Source organism: Anopheles ziemanni, chromosome 3 (assembly GCF_943734765.1).
Source record: "Anopheles ziemanni chromosome 3, idAnoZiCoDA_A2_x.2, whole genome shotgun sequence".
Taxonomy (NCBI): Eukaryota; Metazoa; Arthropoda; class Insecta; order Diptera; family Culicidae; genus Anopheles; species Anopheles ziemanni.
In genome coordinates, this window is record NC_080706.1 from 6,618,980 (window position 1) to 6,643,489 (window position 24,510).

A 24,510-nucleotide genomic window follows, 5' to 3' on the forward strand; every position below is an offset into this window, starting at 1 on the left:
TACCGTAAACCAACCGAAAACTAGCTCCGGGTGAAGTAGGAGGTACCGATGGCAAACGGTGAGGTTAAATGGGGTGCTGCTAATTGAAATTATGAAATTTAATTAAACCAAAAACCGTGACAGGCGACAGAACGCGGCGCAGAACGTTAATGTCGTTAAAGGTGCAAAACGTGCCCAACGAGCAGCCCGTTTCGCACGGTTTTGTTTTGAGTGTGTGCGGGCGGTGCATGTGCTCCGTGACTTGATGTGGTGCAATATTTGGCCACATTAAACATATTCTATCCCAAACGCGGTGGAATACTTTCGATCGGATGTTTTATTTTGCTTTCTCCCATTTTGTGCCAGTGCATGAGCCGAGTTTGTGATGTATGTTGCGCCGCATTGGTGCTCAACTTTGCCTGTGTGTGTTTCGGTGCAGTGAGAAGTGGAATGTAGAGCGACGGTAGTTCATCCGGAGCAATAGTTTTAAGCCGTGGCGTTGAGTGTTCCGGAAAATTTCGTCCCCAGCACAATAAACACAGCCGGTTGGCAGGCGTAGAACCGTTGAGAACCTCTCGGGTGCTGGCTGCCACCGCAACCCGAACCACCAACACCTTCACCATCATCCCCAGCCGCCACTAGCACCTGCCCCAACGGTGGCCACCGTCGGGAGGCTTCAGCAGCCCTCGCTTCCTTCGCACTCCGACAGAGCAACGTACGACAGAGCCCGTAAAATGGATTATTGGAAATTAATTGTTCTAATTATATCAGCAATCTACGTGAAAGGTAAGCAACATAAAATTACATTACTTTATACACCCACGCTCCGGGACAGGCAGCAGACACATTGGCTATACGGGAAGCGACAGTAATATATTTCCCAGTGAAGCCCGGCCACAATGGCAACAATAACGAAACAGGCATTTTAAACACCGACCTCTTCCGGTAAACACGGCACAAAACTAGGCAGCAGACAGCCTTTGGATACCTGGAGAGTTACTGCTGGGCTTTTCCGTTCCGAATGACGCCCGGTGCAGCCATCAATCTGCATTCCCTTTCAGCCGGGTGAGGGATGTATCTCACCAGGGATTAGTGTGCGTTAATCTTCGTTTCATGGAAGTTGGAGGCTTGGATGAAGGGTTTAGAAAAGGGGGTTTGCACTTGGAAGTATGCTTTCAAGCTACCCTTATTTAATTATGCTTTCCGGCGTGCACTAACAAGGTTTCGATGAATGCATCGATGCGGGCAGGTGAAATGGATCAAGCGTTCCATCTCCGACTGTCGGCCGGAAATGAATTCACAATAATTTATTATGTAAAGTAGTGGCCAAGATAAGAATACATTCTTCTGCCCATGCGAAGATCCGGGAAGCCGGAAGGATACGGTTGAAATAGTTCGAGCGTAATGAAGAAAGCATAAATTCAAAGGGCTTTCTGCATCGGAAAAGCAGGAAAACAATCTGTTCTCCAGTGATCCATGGAAAAGTATACCGGTTCGACTCGGTAAGGTTTCCGGCATTAATAAAAGGAAAGCTACAAGTATGTTCGACTAACATGAAATTATAATTACGAAGGATTTATCGATTGGTTCTCACAAATTACTTATTGACAAAATTAGATTGGATGATTGGTGATGCTGTAATTCTATGATCCATGGAACATTTCAGTGCTATAGATTCTTCTTATGGTTAATGAATGCTTACGATGAATCAATTCCTTAGGCATCGTGTTCGTGCCAGTATGGCAACATAAACAATTCTTTTGAGTTGCAAAATTCAACGTATACAAGAGAATAAATTTATAAACTTCCACGATGCGGGATCTTTTAATATATTTTCAAGGAACACTCGCTGCATGTTTGTTTTACAAATTCCCGCACATGCAAAAACGACCTTTAAGGAGTCGGAATTGAACCTCCTTCGTAAATCCTTCCACCACTACTCCGGTACGAACACGGGTTTTTTCCTGCACGATTTGCCTCGGTAACCCGCTAGGTTGCGTAACCATTCACGCTATTTTGGACATTCACGGTCATAAATATTACACTAAAATTAACTCGACCGTTTCCTCGCGCATCGAGGCTCCCTTTTTCCACTCCAGTGCCCACTTCTGTTCGTACTGGAGACGGTGTCGCTAACTTATAGGAGCGGGAAGTACGTTGGAATGTCAAAGGCTTTTCTGCTTACCCCGCCAACCGTTTCCTCACACCGTCCGACCGGATGAAACCGTTCTCGTTGAGCAGTAAGCGCCTCCTCCTCTTAGATGATTATTATCGACCACCGGGAACGGTTAGTTTAAGGGTCCCACCGCCGTGGGACAAACACAAACAGACACAAACCTTGGACGACGGTAAACGTAATACCCGGTCGAGGATAATTTTTACATCAAATTGAGTTTACCTTTTATCCCTCTGGAAACGAATCGCGCAGATAATAGATCGGTGTTGCTCTCGGCGGACCGTTCGAAGGCGAAACGGCCGGCACCATAAACCTAATCCTCTGGCTGTGGAGACCATCGTCCGTCACTCGACTCGACCATTCGCGCCGGCTAATATCTTCTGCATCGTGTTGCAAAGTGCGGGGCAAAAAATACTGAGAGCTCATAAAATTGTGGAACGAATATGGTTCTCTCCCGGGACGAGGATGGGACGACCGCTCGGACATACGTTCGGTAATTATTCGCCCCAAATACTATTTTTATGGGTGACCGGAGGACCGCTTGAAGTTTGCCTGAGGGAGCGCTTCACTTCCTTTCTTTGGTCGCTGATGGTGAACCATCTCCAGGACCGCTCCGCTAGACATCCGGGCCAAACGGTTCGTGAGGTGACCGTTTTATGACGACGCCACTAAGAGGATCTATCTCCATATGCCGACCCCATTACCCGAGCTACTATGGGGGAATCTCGTAAAGGGTCCTTGTTGTGTGCGATCTTTTCACACGGTGCTTTGGAGATGTCCAGCAAATCTTATCGGAAGCAGTTTTGTTTCCGACCCATGAACAACGCTGTTGCGAACGAAAAACGACTCTTTAATGGGCGGTACTTCAATCTACTGCAGCTCGTGAAGTGAGTTATAAAGATGATATTTATAGTGGAACACTAGTCAGTTAGGTTTTCCTTTGGCATTTTTATGAAGAGGGAAAACAGTTTTATAACAAAACTTAATGAACGACGCTCGGACCTGTGAATTAGAAAAGTTTGATTTGCTCGAACCACAGAGCCTTTATTTAATAATTTTTGTTATGGAAATAATGTGTGTTGTGTGATGTAAACAATTTGCAACACATCCAAGCGCATGAAACGTGCCATCATCAACCGCAATTCCGACGCAATGGGGCATTAAACAGTTCAACAAGCTGCCGAACCCACTTGCTCGATGTAGTAATAAAGCTCGGTTTAAAATTTTATCGCCCATTCAAACAAAGCCCAGGCAAGGATCCATAAGTGGGAAAACTACTCCATACGATGCTGGAAAAATGAAAAGGCCACATTGGAGTCGATGGGGCTTCCTTATCCGTTCCGAACGAACTAGAACTACCAACTTTGGAGGTTAATCGGAAACAATTGAAAATTTGATGTCACTCCAGCCGACATCATGCATAAGCCCGTCAAGGCACCGGTTGAACGATGGACGTGTTGGCACCGGAAAAACACCGAATTATCTCGGCTGACCGACCCTGGACCGAACCAAGAAGGAGGCCAATTGCGGTCGGTAGTGTGTGCATCCGTCCGGTCGTCTGCGGACTCGTCTGCTATTTATTATCTTCTTGCGGTAAGCGAAACCACCGGCGAAGCAGCGTGCCTCAAAAGGGTAGCTTCTTGCGCTCGCCAACCGTAAGCTTCGGCAGGAAAAAGGGCATCTTTTATTTGCCAAGCCAGTGTCTACTTATCTTGCCGTAGTCAGTCTGCCGGCGAGCCGCAAACGGCAAAGTCTTCGCCGGTGCCAACGTGTGATGAGCGATTCTGGAGGGAAGCCATATTCAGCTTGACCACACCGAGGCTGCAGCAGAATCTTCGCCGGAAGGCTTGGCTGAGATTTATCCCGGAGAAGAAACGTCCACCCAACGGCAAGTATGTTGTAGCATTTGGTGGGCGGTGTTATCCGAAGAAGAAAACGCTGGAACGGTTGCCCCTTTCTTGGAGTTTTCGGACGAGTTTACTTGCTCGAGACAGCGAGCGCCACTTCCGAGTGAAGATGTGTTTCCAAAAGTGTAAACATTCTCGATGGTGGTTGAACTTTGTGGATTGTTTTCGTTATGTCTTCCACTCGCCTGCTGGAAGAGCAGAGAACCTTTTGTGCCAGCTAACTGTGAGATACTTCAGCTGATCAACGTCGCCGGGAATCTAGTCCTGACCGTACGTTATGTTTATTGGACGTAAATCTGATGAATGTTTTGCCACCGTCGGTTTTGGCGCCGAATTGTGTGCCAGATAAAGCCATACGAACGGGAGGATGGAAAGTTGTTCTCGACGTACAGAAAAATCATGATGCCATGCCTCTGTCGTTCTTACGTGCAACGTTTGGTCTTTGTTCTCGAAGGCAAAACCCCGTGTTGGAGCACGTTTCTGGGACGGTCGCAACCCTTCCCTTCATTATCCATCGGTATCATCTTCTGGTCGGTACCGCCAAAACGAAGCTTTTCCGAGGACCTTCCGGCGATGCCGGGATCCCCGATCTCATTGACATGAATCATGACCGGTGTTTATCTTTGGGCTTTAAGAGCGAGTGTCGTTACAGCAACGCCATGACCAAACTAGTACAGCTTCATTCGTCGTACGTTTGCCCTTTTGATGCGCAAGTCAAACGCTACCCTCCGCCACATCGGCATGCATCTTTTTGGATCGCCCGGTTGAGATGGATGTGATTCGTTATGTTGCCATCGTCGTTGGTGTCGCGTTGTTCGTCGTAACCAGGCTTACATGTTGGGCCGTTTCCGCAAGGATGCTGACGGATGGGTAATCGGGTAAACCATCGGGACACACGTTGTGCCCTCGCGAACCTAATAGGTTCTTCCATTGGTTGTACAGGGAAAAAATCCTTTTCGCCGATTCGTTCCAATACTCTCTCGCTTTCCTTCGTTGACCATGTGCAATAGGATCAATTTTTGGCGATTGCCTCCGAATATCCTCGTGAAATTCGCGTTCGCTCATGTTACAAAAGCTCGACGCCAAATATTGTCACGAAAGCATCGCACGATGAAATCAATAGGAATTATCCATTCATCAGAAAAACGATGCAAGAATGTTGTTGATCTTTGGCATTAGGTGGCGTACGAATTATAATCATGTGTAAGCGGTTGAAAAAGGCTTGAATATTCCTAGAAAAAATGTTATGGTAAACTATGTTTTCTTTTCAAGCTAGAAACTTGTTGCACGCACTGTAAATCGCCGGAGCGATCCGATGAATTGTAATAGTGATAATACTCTGAAGATTTCATTGATTGATTGAAGACTGTCATTGATTTAGTGTATTTTTCTTTCAAGCCACATTTCACAACGGAATCTGGTAGATTTTCTGTCTGAATGCAACTACAAGGTCTTTATTTCTTGCCGTTTCGGTTTAGAATCCATGTGATCAAGAAAATTTTGACATAAAATAACCTTTTTGCCCATGTTGTCTGTTTATGATGATTATGCGGATCATTCATTGTTCTGATTCATTGTTCCATTGAATGTTCCATCCGGATCATTCATTGTTCCATCGATCATAGAATTTTCAGATTTTTTTGATTCTTGATTTTTCGGACAATTTTCAGTACATTTGCAGATTTTGCTCGATCCACTGCGCGGGTTGAGTAGGCATATTGTGTGCTCCGGACAGTTACCGTTGTTGATTGCACAAGGGCTGAAGAATATCGGGCACACACCAGTTACTGCATGAAGTGATTCAGGAGCGACAGTAGTCTCATTAAATTCCAATGGTTTTTGGCGCGTTCCGTCACGGTTTACGCTTTCGATCGTTCCACTATGAAATAAAACAAAGTTGTTGGTAAATTGGTTCATGCAGAATTAAGAAAACATCCAACCTGTTTTCGGTCGTCCAATAAATAAACTCATCAGTCACCGCCAACGTCATAGGGTTGGTAACATCGCTAACGATCGTGCGGGTCTGCTTGGTGCGAGTATCCAAACACTCAATCTTGGAACTGTTTTTAACGATATAGCAGAGATCTCCAGTGGCCATGATCACCTTTATATCTACGATATCAGTAGTGTTCACCAATCGTTCTGGTTCTGATCCATCGAGATTGTATGACGTGATCCCGTGAGATTTGCACACCCTGTATAGTTTACGTTGCAGCGGGTCGACGGCTATTGCACTAGTTTCAGCCATACAAATCTGCACCGTCGTGCGCAAGGACGGATTTTCTAAACTGGCTACCTCCAGGGTTTTCTTCTCCGAGTCAACCCAGTAAAGGCGACGAGATATCCAGTCAACTGCAACATGTCCAGGGGTTTCGAGATCCTCATTTATAAAAGTCTTCTTATCCGTTCCATTGTAATTCGCACTGTAAATCGCCGGAGTTCCTGGTTCGGTCCAATAGAACCGTCCTCCAACACAATCATAATCCAATCCACCTAGTGTTTTTACTTCGCGAACAGTGAAGGTTGGATCACCATTCATCGGGACGCGGATAATGTTGCTTTTTTCCCCAGCAACCAGGAAATCATGATCAAAACGACTTCCAATGTTACATTCAGTGTCGTTTTGAATCGTGCCATCTTCGCATGTTTTAAGCTCTTTCAACCACTTGGTCGTGTTAGTGTATCGTAAAACCCATTTGCTATGTTTGCTTACATCTGTAAACACCGCAGGCTTCGTAAAGTCGCATAATAAGGTTTTATCAATGGGTCTTTTGGGGCTGAATGAAACGATTCCTCCTAAGTACATTGTGCTATTAATCTTGAAAAACATACCGCCACCGCTGTCTCCGTTACAAGCACTAACATTGTTAATACCACCGGCACAGTACATATTTTCCCTTAAATAGTTTCCATATATTTTTTGATCGTATTTGATACACGTTTCTTTATCCAGTACGGGTAGTAATGCCTCTTGTAGAGTCGTAGCTTCTTGGTCACCTTCTGTTAAACCGAATCCAATAACTGTTCCGAAGTTTTGTTCGCGATCCGTATTCAAAATAGCCACAGGTTTTACGGATTTTGTGCTCTCAATATCTGACGATAATTTTAGAATCGCTATATCATTTGCCAAACTTTTATTGTCATATTCTGGATGAATTATAACTTTTGACACGTCAAATTTCTGAATGTTGGAATTAATTCCATCCCTATATTTGCGCCCACCAAACACCTTGATTTCTGATTCACGTCTGATTCCATTAGGCATAACCAAACAATGAGCAGCTGAAAATTAGGATTAGATCAGTTAAATATGTATTGTGGCATAATTCTACCATTGCACAAAATATGGTTACCAGTTACGACAGTGCTGATGTCAATGAACGATCCTCCGCAAAGTCCTTCTCCAATCTTTAACTGAGCATGCCATGGAAAGTTGCTTGGTTTCGCTGTTTTGCCGTTATGGATTAGAGGGACGACGATGTTCTTTTTGTTTTTCAAAGCTTCGTCCTCGCCATAAATATGGGGAATACAGGCGCATAGTGCCACGAAAGTGAATAGAACTTGTGTCGTAAAGATCCTACTTTGCACATTTTTGCTGATACTGAAGGATGTTTTAAAACGCGACATTTCAACAACTTTTCTTCACTTCACTAGCACGGATCGAAGATCTGCACGGGTTAAAGCACAACACACGAATGATTTTGCCTTGATCTTGTGTGCTGTGAAAAGCCCATCACACTGACCAGCTTAAGAGTGGAATCTCATGTTGATCTCACACGAAAACTATGGGTGATAAGAAGAATGAAGGTGGTCCAAAAGTTGAGGACTAATTTAACAGGAAAGACTGGGAGGTCACCGGTTTCCTTGTTCGCTCATCAATTCTTTTTGCCAAACGCGCTGAATAGCAGCGTCTTTCAAAAGTGAGTGAACAGAAAAAACAGCGCATTTTTTAGTTCGGTCACTCTAGCAAAAGGTATTTTACGGTTATAGTTATAATAGCATTTAATCTAAACGATGATTTTGTTATATAAAGTTTGCTAAACAGATAAGTAGATTCGTACAAAAATTAAAGAAAATTATTATAGTGACACGGTGCAGTCGTTTCCCCCTACCTTTACCTCTATTTCACCCATCATTGAAATAGCTCATCAAATTGTGTTTCTAACGCAACTTTGCCTCTAGCTCATCATTTTTTTGTCTCTAGCCGAAAACATTAAAAGTAAAGAATGCAGTTGTGGTTTTTATACATAATTCGTTGTGGTTTCCGAGAAACGACGTTGCCGTTGTAAGGACACGTTCTGTCCCAGATGCCCCCGTTTCTGTGGTATCGGCTGTGCAGGTGACGACGTTTGTGCAGGTGGCTCAAATCTGTAAAATATTCCTAAATATTTATTTATATTTTTATTATTGTAAAAAAATAAGGAATTGTTTATGAAAAGAGGATTCAAGATCAGACAATATTCACTTACCTTTTATCTGTGGGATCATATCCACCGACCACCGTTTTATAATAAACTGTCTTTCGGTCCCCGTAACTCTCTTCGGAGAGAGCCCTTGTCCCACTAAGGGATGTCGTGCTACAAAAAAACCGATACCGTAAAACCAAACACCAAAATAAGTCGTGATCGATGCGCCAGTGTAATATATGCACTGACACTTCAATGCTTTTGGAATGGATTGCTCATTAATGACGGAGCAAGATTTTAACCAACAAGAGCTGTTTTTTGACTTGTTTGTTTAATTTTCAGCAATTTTCTTAGCAGTTTTTTTACCATTGCAGGAGAAATTTTTAAAATTGTCTCCAACTCAATACAGCAAATATTAACCTGAATGCATGTTGTCAGTAAATATGACCTTCATATCAAAAAACTTTGATGGTGAGATTCATTCTCATGAATTATGTAAGCTGGATGGACGGTGGTTCATTGGTTCTCGTATGATATTGTTAGTCTCTCTTACGGTTCGGTTCCATCTATCTAAGAAACTGACTCTATCTTCCACTCTTTGTCTTTCTCCTCATCTTTCAATTGTATGGTATGTATGGTATATTTACACTGCAATTGAAAAAGCTATATTCGAAGTGCTTTGAGCACGCTGAAAGCAGTGAAGTTGCATTCATGGAAGCCACTTGTCGTTACAATAAAATTATTGTTTTTAGAGCTTTGAACTGATGTGTGAAAGTAATTGTCGAAATAAAATTGAAGACAGTGTTAAGAAACACAATTTATGCATTACACAATTCAAGATGCAAATGATAAAATTTGCAACAAGAAGTCTTTTTTCAAACCCCTTCCCCGTTCATTGCTGGTATTTCGTAAAAACCAACATCTACAACCAACACCTTGCTCAAACAAACTGTTACAAACAGGAACTTCCCAATAGAGAGTTGTGCATGTATGCGAGGGAGAAAAAGAGCATCAAACAAGAGCAACATTTGACAAAATTAGCATCATTTTAACGGAAGAGCTTCCCCAGAACGTGATTGGAAACGACAGAGATGAGTTGGGCGGGTTGAGATCACCATTTGGTCTTTAAGGATCTATCTTCGTTCGCATTTTAAAATTCATTTTGAACTACGAAACAAGATCGGTAATGTCGTTGATGGCAGTGTATACAGTTAATTTTATGATGATGATGTTGCTTCCAGATTCCACTGTGTCCCATTACGAATGGGTTTAGTTTCTTAGGATGCGATGCAGTCGATAAAGAGCAGGCTCGAAACGGGAGCTGGTGACTTTTTTAAATGAAAATAAATAAAACCGTACATCATTTGGTTCAGCTCCATCGTTGCATCCTTTTTTCCTGCGATCGAGGATGGTGTTTTGGATTCAAATCGGGTGAAAAACTACCACACTTCGGTTGAATTTGCCGTCTTGTGGGAAACCTCCGAAAAAAAATAAAACACAGAGAGGAAGAGAGGAGCCTTTGGGATTGGAATAGCTCTTTAGCATGACTTAGTGCAACACCTTGCAAAACAGGAAATTCGCTTTTCGTTCGCGATAAAAAAATCAACCAACGTTAACCAACCACCCGGGAGATAAGTGCAGCAAGTTTGCTAATTACCATACTATGAGGTGAAATTTTAAATTTTGCTCTCATTTGGAGTTTGGTTTTACCCCTTTGCTTCGTCAGCAGCGACTACGAGATCGGGAGTTTATTTTGCAAGTTGGAGGCTGTGTTTTTCGAAGTTTGCCATTTTTCGGACAAACTTCGAACCACGATGCTTGTTGGTTCCACATAGTCAACTTCTTTTTTTTTCGGGCCTTCTTGTCCACATGTCCCAATCGCTCACAGAGTTTTCCTTCTAGGTGACTCGAAACACTTCTAGATATTCCACTCCCACGTCAATTCACCTCAGACCCACCCCCATCACAATGATGATACGATGTAGTCCACATTGGAAAAACCCCAAACATCTCCGCGGGATATCTCCAGCTGCTTCGATGACACGTTGCCTTTTAGACGTTGACACGTTGCCGTGTACCAGGCTTAGATAAGACGATTGCCTTAATCTTCTGGCCACGAATAAAGCGAATTTCGTTTTAGGATGAGAAAACTTTCGAGGCACCTCCAAGATGTATTATTTTGGAGTATTAGAGAAAGAAGAATATTAGCTTTGCGTGTTTGGTTTATAGAATGAAGCACATTATTCAATTTTCACTTAATGCTTCAAATTGCGATAATTCCTGTATTTTTAGAATCCCCTAGTGCACCAGAATGACAAATAACTTTCCTCAATCAAATGGACCAAGTAATTCCTCCCAAAGCACAAATTGTGAATGTGCATTGCTCACAGATTGAAAAATGAGCCATTATCGGGGCATTGCTGACTAAACGCTATCAGCGAACTGTTTGTTGTCTCGAAACATCGAAATGGCGCAAGAGTACGGCGGCAGTTCCGCTATTTGATCCCGCTTGTTGGGCCTGGAACGAGCGGGAAGGTTTGTCACAAGCTCAAAAGGACTGAACTTTATGAAACAAAATTTGAACTGGCAATTGGAATTTCATTTGCATAAACAACGGGTCCTAGGTATGATAATCGACACGACAAAACAGCACATTGCGTTCGTTCGGACTGAAGAACGAAACACGCTGAATACCATCGTCCTTCAAAAATTGGCCACAGAAAACAGCGCGTTTGTTAAGAGCGGTCCCTCTACTTGATTGTAGTGCAACATCCACTTTTACATACACTTCATCTTGATCATCTTTTTAAGCTAGATGGACAGCCATTCAAAAAGATTTTTAAGCTCATGTTTTTCATGATATTCAAAGGAAGAATATCGTAGACTTGATCTACACTTGATGCACGTATGCATTATGAAATAGTTCAGAATAATTGTTTGTAGAAGCTCTGTATTTGTTAGGATGTGCTAACAAACTTTCATCAAAACTAAAAAAATAGTGCTCAAAACGTAGATTTCGTTTTCACTCAATGCCTGCTCTCGTGCAACTCAACTTTCTATCCGCTAACTTTTCTAAATTGGATAAACGAAGCCTTCTTTTATAGAAAATAGAAACACTTTCAAATTTTTCTTATGATTTGTCGCTAGCAGCGCTAACAATAACATAACTTATTTGTTCAAATTGACATTGTTCGGATTGATCAAGTTACCTTTTTAGGAAGTTTCTAGCACGTTTCTTGAAGGTATTCGTGTCAATTCCTAAGGAATAGTTGAGGCAAAGAGGATTGAAGATCAGAAAATTGTCTCTTACCGTTTACCTGCTACTTCAAAAAGAAAAACACCAAAATGATTCGTGATCGATGCGCCATGTGATATGTGCAGTGACACTTTAATACTTTTGGAATGGATTGCTCATTAATGATGGAGCAAGAATTCAAAGCATCAGAACTGTTTTTTAACTTGTTTATTAAATTTTCAGCAAATTTTTAGGTAGCTTTTCGTACATTTGCAAATTTTTCCCGATGGTTCGTGAGGATTGACAAGGCAGATTGAGTCCTTCGGACAATCCCCGTTTTTGTTGGCACACGGACTGTGGAACAATGGACACACATTGTTTACCTCATTAATAACTGTATAGTCAAAACCCGTATGAGTTCTCAATTGTGAAGTTGTCTGATGCACTCCGTAATTGTCAATGCTTTTAATCGCGGCACTGTGAATTAAAAAGACGAAATTTTTAAATTGTTCCCAACTCAATCCAGAAAATACTAACCTATTTGCTTCTGACCAGTATATCATATCGTCAGTAAGCGCAAATGCAACGGCGTTGGTAAAATTACTGACGATTGTGCGTATGTGTTTCGTCCAGGTATCGATACACTCCATCGTGGGATAGTCCCTACCGATATAACAAAGTTCTCCAGTGGTCCTGTTTACCTTCATATCAGAAAACCAGTCGGCTTCCACCAACCGTTCTGGTACTGATCCATCGAGATTGTATGACACAATATCCTTAAAAATGCGCATCTTGTACAGTTTACCTCGTAGCGGATCGACGATGATTTTGGTACCATAAAGGATATTAGTAAGAAGCGTCGTCCGCAAGTCCGGATCGTCCAAGCTTGCCACCTCGATAGTAACTTTATCATCGTCAACCCAGTAAAGGCGACGAGATATCCAGTCGACTGCAATAGCTCCTGGATAAAGATCCTTCGTAATGACAGTCTTCTTATCTGTTCCATCGTACTTCGTACTAACAATCTCATTCCTGTTGGTCCAGTAAAACCGACCCTCGGCACAGTTGTAGTCTATTCCAAAATAATCCTCTGGGTGATCATCATCGCCAACCGTTGAGGGTGGATCACCATTTAACGGGACGCGAGTAACCGTATGAGAGACACGAGCAAGCAAAAATCCATGTTCGAAACGATTCGCAGCACTGCACTCAGTGTCCTTTCCTATCATGTCGTCCTCACATGGTTCTAAATCCTTCAACCACTTTACTCTGTCACTGTAACGCAATATCCATTTGCTATATTTGTTTACGTTTGTAAGTAAGGTGGGATTGGAATTGTTACAAATAGCAGATGTAACATTGAGTCTGGTTGGGCTGAACGACACAATTCCTCCCAAGTACCATGTTCCGTTGAAGTTGAAGAACATACCTCCTCCATTTCCTACGCTGCAAGCACTGCCATTGTGTCGTCCAACAGCGCAGTATACGTTACTTGTTGAGCGTCCTCCGTACTTTGTTTTATCATATTCCAAGCAAGTTTTGGTATTCAGTACGGTTAACGATGCCTCTTGAAGCGTATCTGATGGCACACCGTCTTCATCCAAACCAAATCCGATCACGGTCCCATGTGTTCCATCATTTTGATTCGGGTCACTGTCCATACTCCAAATAGGCACAGATCGTACGAAGTTTGTAAAGTCCAAATCCGTCGATAGTTTGAGAATTGCAATATCATGCGCCTGATTTATATGGTTATATTTTGGGTGGATTACAATTTGAGCCACATTCGCCTCTTGGGTTACTTCAGTAATGCCATCGATATACTTGCTACCAGCGCGTACAGTTATCTCATTTTCACGTAGAATGCGGAATCCCTCGGTGGTATTATAATAAAAACAATGAGTAGCTGAATATGGAAATAGAAGAAAAGTTAATCACTTAACAGGTGTCTGTATATGCACACAATATAGTTACCAGTTAGAATAGTGTTCTTATTAATGATGGTTCCTCCGCACAAATAACCAGTATTGGGTTGTAGAGGATTATATACTGCGACATTCCAAGGCCATTTTGATTGTTTAGCTTCTATGCCGTCCTGAATAAATGGCTTAGTTGGCTTATTTGTTACAGATGTTGATAGATCCGATTGTTCATAGTTTTGAGATTTGAAACTCTTGCAGATTTTGCCCGTATGTGAGCGCGAATTGAGAAGGCAGATCGTGTTTGCTGGGCAATTTCCATTGTTGTCGGCACACGGACTGTAGATTATTGGGCACATATTCGTTACTGCTTTCAGTGCCCAAACATAGCTGCTTTGATTGTATTTGATAGGATTTTGACGCACTCCATGATTGTCACTACTTTCGATGTCACTATATTGTAAAAAGATAAATTTTTCAATGCTGATTCAGAACAATACGAACGCGATTCAGAACAATACGAACCTGTCTTCTACGGTCCAGTAAAACCGTTCATCTGTAATTGTCAATGTTTCCGCCGACGTATCACCAAATAATTTCCAAGGGTGCTCAAGATCGCTGACGATCGTGCGTACCTGTTTCGTGCGAGTGTCGATACACTCAATGTTGGAAGTAGAGTCATCTATTTTTCGAACATAGCAGAGCTCTCCAGTGCCCAACGAAAATTGTATTACTGCGGTGTTTGGATCACCTAAAATTCGTTCTAGTTCGGATCCATCAAGATTGTACGATTCAATCCCATATTGCCCACCGGTTCTGTACAGTTTGCCACCCAGCGGATCTACTGCGATATTAACATTGTCAACTATGTTGGTCCTGACCGTGGTGCGCACCTTTGGATTGTCTAAACTTGCCACCTCTATGGTTTCCTTTAATGTGTCAACCCAGTAAAGGCGACGAGAGATCCAGTCCACTGCAATATTTCCTGCCCTAATATCATCCGTTACGAAAGACTTTTTATCGGTTCCATCGTACTTTGCACTGTAAATCGTCCGATTGCTATGCTCGGTCCAGTAGAACCGACCTTCAGCACAATCATAATCCAGTTCAGTCGGATCTTGACCGAGAGACTCATTCTCATGAATTATAAACTCTGGATCACCGTTCATTGGTACTCGTACGATATTGTCAAAGTCTCTTGCAATGAAGAAATCGTATTCAAATCTATTCGCAGCGTTACACTCAGTGTCTTTGTCAATTGAACGGTCCTTGCATGGTTTTAGACCCTTGAGCCACATTGTCATGTTGGTGTACCGCAAAATCCACTTGTTGTATTTTTTCACATCGGTAAACACCGTAGGTTTGGAACTGTCGCATAGAGGTGAGCTAGTATTGGCTCTGAGTGGGCTGAACGAGACGATACCTCGCAAGTACCATGTCTCGCCGATGTTGGAAAACATGCCTCCACCGCTGTCCCCATTGCAAGCACTAACATTACCTTTTCCTCCTGTACAAAATATATTACTTGCTAAGTATGTTCTATAAGTTTCGGGATCATATTCGAGACACTTTGGTGCATCCAATATAGGTAATGTTGCCTGTTGAAGTGTATCAGATTCTTCATCGTCTTCGTCTAAACCAAATCCAATTACGGTCCCACTTGATTCATTATTGTGGATTTGATTATTTTCCGTATTCCAAATGGCCACAGGTCGTACGAAGCTAGTGATGTTTATATCCGATGCTAACTTCAGAACTGCTATATCGTTTGCGAATGTCAAGCTGTTATATTGTGGATGAATAACTATTTTTGCTATCGGCAACTCTTGCTGATCCTTAGTTGAGGCATCTCTGTACTTGCGGCCACCGTACACATTTATGTCATATTCACGTATAACACTTTCACTTGTAACAGCACAATGAGCAGCTGAAAATTCAAAGCAAATAAGAGATGATTTATTCTCTTAGTTTTACATGTATGAAAACTATAGTTACCAGTAAGGACAGTGTTTTTGTCAATAAAAGATCCTCCGCAAAGTCCATTTCCAATCAATAAAGTGACATGCCATGGCCATTGCCCCGGTTTAGCGTCGATACCGTTATGAATAAGCGCAACGATATCGCCATGTATTTGAGATAAACAAAAACATAGTGTTAGAAAGGAAAACATAAGCTTCACAAAACATCTGGCACGTGGCACTTTGCAGCGGGATTTATGATAACGCAACATTTTCAGCGAAAGTTTGCACATTAGTTTACACGAAACACGGCTGTACTCGAGTTGAAGCGCAATACTAGAATAAATTCTTTGTGATCGCGAGCCTTATAAAGAGCCCGTCACACCGCAGAAGGTGTTCAAATGTTCGGTTCAAGGCCATCTATCTAAGAAGCTGGTTCTACCAGAAAAACAGCATCAAACAAGAATAACATTTGCCAAATTTAGAATAATTCTAATGGATTAACTTTCCCAAAACGTGAGTGGAAACGACAGAGATAAGATAGACCGGCTGAGATCACCCTCTGGCCTTTATGGATCTGTCTTCGTTCGCATTTTGAAATTTATTTTGAACTACGAAACAAGTTCAGTAACCCATTACGAATGGGTTTAGTTTCTTAGGAAGCGATGCAGTCGTTAATTATGAAAGAGCAGGTTCTAGAACGGATGATTTAGATGGAAATAAATAAAATCGTACAAAACTAGGTCCAGGTAAGCCTCATCACTGAATCCTTTTTTCCTGCGATCGACGATGGTGTTCTGGTTTCGAACCGGGTGACAAACTGCCACACTTCGGGTGAACTTGTCGTCTTGTAGGAAAACCCCCGAATAAATGAAACAATGCGGTTCCAAGCCCACTAAAAGGATTCGATGTGCAAGAAAGGGGTCTTTGGATTTAAATTTGCTCGTTTGCTTAACTTAGTGAAACACCTTGCGGAAAAGGAAATTCTGTTTTCGTTCGCTATGTAAAAAATTAAGCAACACGGCAATGAAAGCTCGATAAAAGGCCTCGGTAGTTAAAGCAAACTGCTCCTTCACATTAAACCAACGCCCCGGCAGATAAGTGCAACAAGTTTTCTAATTATCATACACTGAGGTGAAATACTACTTTTGCTCCCCTGTGGTGTTTGGTTTTTCCCCTTTGACTAGGAGATCGGGAGTTTATTTTGCAAGTTCGGGGCTGTGCAAAGTTTTTCGAAGTTTGCCATTTTTCGTACAAACTTCGAACCACGATGCGAGTTGGAACCGTTAAGTCAACAGTATCCACTCAACGGCAGGAGGTCGCGTTTAAACGTTCCGAATAGTGTCCCAAGCGCTCACATAGTTTTCCTTCTAGGCGACTCGAGGCTTTTGGGAGGAGACGCGAAAGAAAGTTTTAGATATCCCACCCAAATTCACCTCAGTCCCACCTCCACCCCAATGATGATACGATGTAGTCCACATTGGAAAAACCCTAAACATCTCCGCGAAACATCTCCAGCTGCTTCGATGACACGTTGCCTTTTGCACATGGCTTAAAAGAAAAAGAAAACAAAACAAGTTTGCTTATATTTCACAAGTGTGAACAGGGTCGAAATTATCTCGCAACCTGTCCAACTTCTTTTGCGACAACTTAATGCCTCACATGAACCGGTTGGTAGGAATTGTACTTTTTTCAAACAACGGAACACGATTCGAGAATCATCACTGGATTTAAGGAAAAGGTTAGAAAAAGTTGCCGATAACGTGCAGCTCGATTTTCGACTTCAAGTTTCTTTTTTGAAAATGTGTTGGCAGAAGCTACAAAAATAAATGCAGGTTTAGATACGACGTTCACCTTAAATTTGTGGTCACGAATAAAGTGAATTTCGTTTTAAGATGAGACAATTTTTGATGCACCTCGAAGGTGTGTTATTTTGGAGTATTAGAGATTGAGAATAATGGATTTGTATGTTTTCTTAAAACAAAGAAGGACATCCTTCAATTTTCCCTTAAACCTTCAAATTGCGAAAGTTCTTCTATGTTTACGAATCCCCTAGTGCACCAGAATGACAAATAACTTTCCTCAATCAAATGCACCAAGTAATTTCTCCCAAAGCACAAATTGTGAATGTGCATTGCTCAGATATTGAAAAAAAAGTCACTATCGGATCCCTGCTGACAAAACGCCATCAGCGAACTGTTTGCTGGCACGAAACATCGAAATGGCGCAGGAGTTGATCCAGCTTGTTGGGCCAGGAACGAGCGGGACGGATTGTCACCGGCGCAGAAGGCATGAACTTTATGCAACAAAATTTGAACCGGCCACGGGAATCTCATTTGCATAAACAACGGGTCCTAAGCATGATAATCGACACGACAAAACAGCACATTGCGTTCGTTCGTGGCGAAGGACGAAATGGAGTGTCGTAGGGATCGATGGGAACAAGGAGTGCTGCTCCCCACCGAACACCGGATCAAAGCAAGGCCGGAACCTACACATGCCGGAAAGTGCATGTGCAATATGCTACCGGTGTTGGCCCAAAGGGGTTGGCACGTACAATTTCCTGCCCTGCAACCCGATATCCATTACGCCGAGATCGTTCGCATGACAAGCGACCATACGACCTGCTGGCAGTCGGGAGCGAGCGGACAAGCGATGAAACGCAGGGTGGCAGACGTGAGGACAGACTGTCGGAAAAAGGGGCAGGGGGCTCGCAAGCGCTAACTGGAGCTACTTCCGGTGCAGTTAAGCGCGCCCCGAAACCTGACCAAAACCGTCGTAACCATCCGACGTAAAGTTGATGGAGAGTAATTTACGGGCATCCGAAAAACTTTTCCCTCCGCGTGAGGTGGGATGGAGGCGGAGCCGTTCGGGACCCCTTTCAAACGTCTTCCGGCGTAACCGTCCAACCCGGCACCGAAAGTTTCGCAAGTAAATGGCTCCCCCGGAACAGGCAATGGGAAAGGTGAATACTGCAGCAGTAGCTTTCCTTCTTTCAGCGAGGTGGTGCCGCTTTTTTCCACGCAAAGCAAGGTGGTGGCACACTCTGAATCGAATGCACTTTTTCCTAAACCATCGAGTAACGTACCGGAAATTCGGTCATCAACGCGGGGTAGGACGAGTGCGGAAGTAAGGAACCGACGGGGGGGCAAGTTGATTGCTAGTTCATTATGTTGATTAATAGCAAAGCGGCGAGCGGCACAATGCTCGAGAATCTCGTTAGGAATGCTACAACATATTTTTATGCGCCCACTTTGGTTGACAGTGGTGAAAGCTTAAATTCACTGTAGGAGCTACAGTTCGCTGAAATATGTTGAACAAAATTTATTCTTAACACTTTTTTGGAATCAGATAACCTTATGATCAATTTAAAACTGGTAGAAGTTATATATTTTGAAGTTATTTATTTAACCTAAAATCATGCCTCCAATTGTTGTGCACATAACTGTAGTACTCTTATGCGGCTTGGAGCACTTTGATGTCTCGGCCTACGAAGCCCATTCCACCCATACTACAAACACTGGACGTGACTTGAGTAAACCTTACACTTGCTTCGATCGGATCGGCACCGGAAGTGCAGGAGTAAGACGATACCGGCGGACCGAGGGCTAATCCTACCAGCTCACGGCCTATATCTTAACTGCATGTCCATCCTCACTGCGGCCCGGAAGTGGCTCTTGTGTTATCCCGGCTCAGGAACACGATCAGGTAAACACTGGTTATGGGCTTGTTGTGCGAAGTTAATTAGAATATGGGATTCAATAAGTACCGGGCGCCTTTAGTGGCACGGCACGGCACGACGCACCCACCCACCCGCCGCTTCCGATGCGAGATTGATGGCGTGGCGTGTCTCGGGTGAGGAAATCGTTAAAACAAATAACAGGTTTCGGAAATGCCGACAGCCGCATCCTGGCGAAGATTGACTGCCGGAAGACCGGTCCGGGTCGGCCGGGTGCTGATGAAAGCGGCGTCGTGGCGTTGGATTAGCCAATTATAAATAGTGCTTAGTGATTATGGCATTCTCAACCCCGTCCCCTTCCCGGGACTAGAAGGACGATGGAATTATTACGAGGTAATGAGCGCCCGTACGGATCTTCGTTCACAAACGGGTGGGAAAGTTTGTTGAAGTTTCCTTTCGAGTGCTTCCGTTGCTTATTAATCGAACAGATCATGTTTTACTCGGTTGACAAGGGTTCCCAAATTTAATTATCTTCTATTTAATGGCTACAAACATATGCCACCATGATAAAACAAAAGTTTATCAATATGATAAAACAAATGGAATGAAAATATACTAAGACGAATTTGTAAACGAATGATTGATCAAGTCAATTAACCTATCTAAGAGGTAAACATGATGTGGTATAAATCAACAACAGAAAAGTAACGTTCCCAGATAAATGTATTTATGATTCATGACTTCTATTTAGAATGTAATTTGCTTCGCACGAAGATTAAGACATTTGCTACGCCCTTCCCATAACCATCGTCATTCCGAGATTTGTTATAAAAAATCCTAGCCTATTAGTCACAGACTGGGGTAAATGTGTAGATTTTTCCGACCACTTTCCAGGCCTCACCCTCTCATACGTTGGGTCGGAGATCGAAGAATCGACACAGATGATAAGCCAACCGTGGATACGCGAATGATGCTGATGATTTAATAATGTATTTATTCATAAAATCATTCGCAGCCTCCGACGTTCATCAAACGACGACAAAACAAAGCAGATGACATACGGGCCGAAAAGAAAGGAAAACAAAAATAAAACGAGCAACGTCGTCGCGGTTCACTTCTATCCCGACTTGGCCCGACGTGCCGGAAGACGCTCGTCACAACATAAGAAACTAGGACTAGGACAAAGGAAGAACGCCAAACATCTTTCTCTGTGTATACTGTGAGGGAAAGAATGCTTCGGTGCAAGAATTTTCCTCACGCACCCGTTCATCCGGTAGGAGTGGAAGTAAAAAAGCGAATCCACCACCGATGGAAAGTTCGTTCGTCTGTGCATGCCTTGCTTTGGGCCATGTTTCTCTTACCTTTTTTTCCGGTCCTGAGATTTGTATTATCTACACATTTTTTTCCACTGCTGACAGGTTTTTACCAGATCCATCTCTCAATTTATCGCATTTTTTTCCTTCCCCAACGGATCTTTCTATTCCGGAAAACTCCCAGCCTGCGAGATCTTTCCCCTTGCGGCACGATGCATGCCAATCTGTGGGGCTCGAGGGAAGATTGCGCCGAGCACAGAAGTCAGAGGACATCGCGATAAAGATAATGCCTTCAATCATGTGCTTGGGGATATTTTACCCACCCCACATTTCTCTTTCGTGTTCCGTTTTCCCATTTCGCCACCTCGAGCCCGTGTTGGTCGCTTCTGGCTGCTGGAAAAATAGCGACAGGAAGTTTTATCATTCTCCTCCACCCACTCGATTCCACGCGGGGAACGCTTTTTATCCCATTTTGCGCCAAACTGCGGTATCGGAGATGTGGTTGCTTCACTTTGCGACGGGATCACGCTGGATGGAAACAAATTTGTCGCCCAGCAGTGAAAAGAACCGACAAACTTCCAAGGGAAAGTAGCGGTGGAAGAAGAGCAACAAACCAAAGGAAAACAACAACAACAACACGGGAAAAGAATGCTTACCTTGCAATTACCGGAACCGGAATGCCGATCCCACCGGCACCCGGGACCCTTGGGACGTGTCAGGGAGAGATTTCTTCCGCAAGTTTTCCACCCGGAAGCCCGGTTTGACCCTTTTGGCAGGCCGAACCCGGTGAACGTGACCTGGTGTCCTGATGGATTGCAAGGGGGAGGAATTTTTCCTTTTGTTTTTCGTTGACGGAAGTCGTAAGTAGGCAATTGGTTGTATCTTATGCCGGCTTCCGGCTTTCAATGTCAATTTACGGGGAGGAAATTTGATCCGTCACGAATCCGAAGAGAAATGTGACAGGTTATATTTAATTTAGGGTAATAACCGTAACGGTAACTACTTTCTTCTTTATAAATATTCTATTATTTTTACGATTCGTGTTGATCATAAGAATTTGAAACGTTCAGATAAAATTCAAACTTGCATGACCGTGCTTTACAAATAAAAGAAAACTATTGTAAATATTTTAATTTAAACAGGTGCTAATGAAACGCACCTATAAGGAAACCTTTTTTCACCACGCAAATCCGTCAAACTTTCTGGGGCAGGTCGTAACAAACCTTCTGTTATTTGGCTCAAAACCCCACGGCCAACGTAAGGCAATCGGACGCTTTAGCACGCGTGCTGGAAAATGATATTTCCTAACGTTTGCAACACAAAACGCACAGACAAATCCAACCGAGAGGGGGAAAGAGAGAGAGAGAGAGAGAGAGAGAGAGAGAGAGAGAGAGAGAGAGAGAGAGAGAGAGAGAGAGAGAAAGATTATAGCGGGGAGTAACGAAATTATTCCTCACTTTTCGAAGTACCGTATCCGGATGGATGTGGGTGAGGGTGGATGATCATAAAAATTCAATTAGCCAACTCATTTGAATACGCAATCCGTCTTCCCAGTCAACCGAACTTTCAATCGTGCGCATTCATTCATCCAACACTTCACGGTTAGTGCGTAACTTCTGCGCCTGGGCCGCGACCAGCACCAGCTGCAGCATAAAGTCGGGTTTTCTACCAGCCAGCACTCACGGTGCTGGCCGCTGGGAAACGGATCGCCGGTGGTCGGTGGCTTTTCTTTCCCTTTTCCCTTTGCAGTTCGAGTACTCCGCCCGAAAGGGAGATGAATTTTGAACAATCGTTTTCTTGTTCATGCACGTGGAGTGTGGATTTGGTTGAGTGGCCGTTGTCGAAGGAATCGGATTTAAATTTGTGAGTCACTGTCCGCCATGCTTGTACAGTGATGGGCATGAAATTTGCTTGCAATAAAATAAATAAACTTTAAAATTGTATATGTTTCACAATAACACTATTCACATTAAATAATTGACACTGGAAGTTAAGACACCCACAAACATAAAATAACATTTATTAATTGGTCAACACGTTACGCGTAGGGAGGAAAGTGTCCGATGGCTAACGTGTAGCATAAAACCGTACAATTCACTCAACAATTCGCTCTTCAAATCCTGGTTCTGCATACAACGAGAAAGAACTGGTAGTAGGCTTAAAAATCTTCTTTATAAAAAAAATGGTTGATCTTCTTCGGGACTTGGAAGACAAAAACAAGAGGCCATAAGATACGAACGGCAGACTTTGCATCGACCGAATGCGGTGACACGTCGGAGGAGCAGAAGGAGAAAAAAATGAATATTTAATTACGAGCCCAACCGCGTCGAAGTTTGGGCGTGCGGCGAATGGAAATAGCAAGATTATCAAGTCAGATTCCGTTGGCTGTGGCAAAAACCGGTACCTCCGCTTCCAGGAGAAATGGCCGGCCAAGGGCAGCCAGTTTTCACGATTGGCCTGTATCAGCACCCCATCGCAGCCGTCCGCAGCCGGGGTCGTTGCCATGACGATGCCAATTGTTCCCACAGCCGGAGACACCCGCGAGAATGGGCCAAAAGAAGATTATTATTTGAAAATCGTTAAGCGACTTCAAAGTGTGCGCAAACGCGGAGACAGTTCATCTGTGCTTCGGTTCAAGAGCGAAACATGGAAAAAGGGGCAGCGTATTATTTTGCCGGTCGGGGTTGATTTTTTTTTTCCCAAAACACCAACTGATCAAAGGCATTCTAAAGTGGCACAAATAAAAGAATGAAGAATAGACGGTGGCGGTGAAAAAAAGACCATGCCAGCCGATTGATTGGAATTTGATTTGCGTAGATTTTTTCTTGTTTGCTTCTAACTACTATTTTATTATCCTCTGAGCCCTCTCGCTGCGTCGGGCTGATTGCACTTCTGTTAGAAACACTATTTAATTCTTTTACTTTTTTCCGCTTGGTCGCCACCATCGGACGACCGGGAACGGGAGGAACGGTGTCGCGCGGAGACTATTGTTCGCGGAAGACTTTATTTTCTATTGTTTGCCCTGCGGCAAAGACGTGGACCACGACGCGAAGGAATTTTGCCTAACGAGGCTGAGGCTCGGTTGGGTTTGAAGCGATTTTTACTTTTTCCTTTGGCAACGGCTCGATGTCCCAGAATGTTTGGTTGTGTTTTTTTTTCACGGAACATTAAAGTCCCATTAGTTTTGCATATTAATGTTGCGATGATGTTGCTGGGTTGGTAGTCAAAGAAATAATTTAAGGCGATGAACCTATAGGTTATATATATAAGCCTTTCGTTACGTATCGTGCTGCCTAAATATAATTTAGCGAGCTAAAATGAGTTTAAATTGCCTTCGTGGTTAGCCATAATTTATTAAATTAGTTTTTAGAGATTTTAGCTTTCTAAGATACCGTTATTTCACTACAAAGTTTAATCCTAATATGTTTGATTTTAATTGACAATGCCTTGGACAAACAGTGACTTATGCCCACGCTAATGCTCCGCTATCCTACCTCTAAGAAACATCGCCTCAGATTTAGCTGACCAAAGCGTACGAACAACGACAACAGCTTCCCGGGTTGGGCTGTCCATGCCTTCATGTTGCAACCAGAAGTCGCTGGCAGAACGCTGGGCGTCAACGTTTTCTGCTGACCATCCGCAAACGCACTCACCATGGACACCGGCGGGCGCTTTTCCACCCGGAATCGAAGGCGTTGGGAAATTTGGAACAGACTAGAGGAGGCAGGCAGGGCCCGAATGTCCATGGAAACCGAACGCTGGGGGCGAGCGAGAAATGTATGATGATAAGAAATGAAATTTTATGAGCTATGAAAGTTGCGATAAGAGCCCTCTTCGCCTTATCTTCGCATCTCGATCGGTTTAGTTTCGCCGCCAGCATACATGTTAGCGTGCTCGCCACGGGCCACGGACGTCGGTTCGGTTCGCGACGGACGGTC

The 24,510-nt window shown here is 43.4% G+C and overlaps 1 protein-coding gene across 1 annotated transcript in view; it reads left to right on the forward strand.

The window, feature by feature from the left end:
• Positions 1–713: 713 nt before the first annotated feature.
• LOC131286613 (B-cell receptor CD22) overlaps positions 714–24,510 on the forward strand; it is a 68,280-nt gene continuing 44,483 nt past the window's right edge. Inside the window, exon 1 of the mRNA XM_058315592.1 lies at positions 714–765. Coding sequence (XP_058171575.1) covers positions 714–765 — 52 coding nt within the window. The remainder of the gene's footprint in view (positions 766–24,510) is intronic.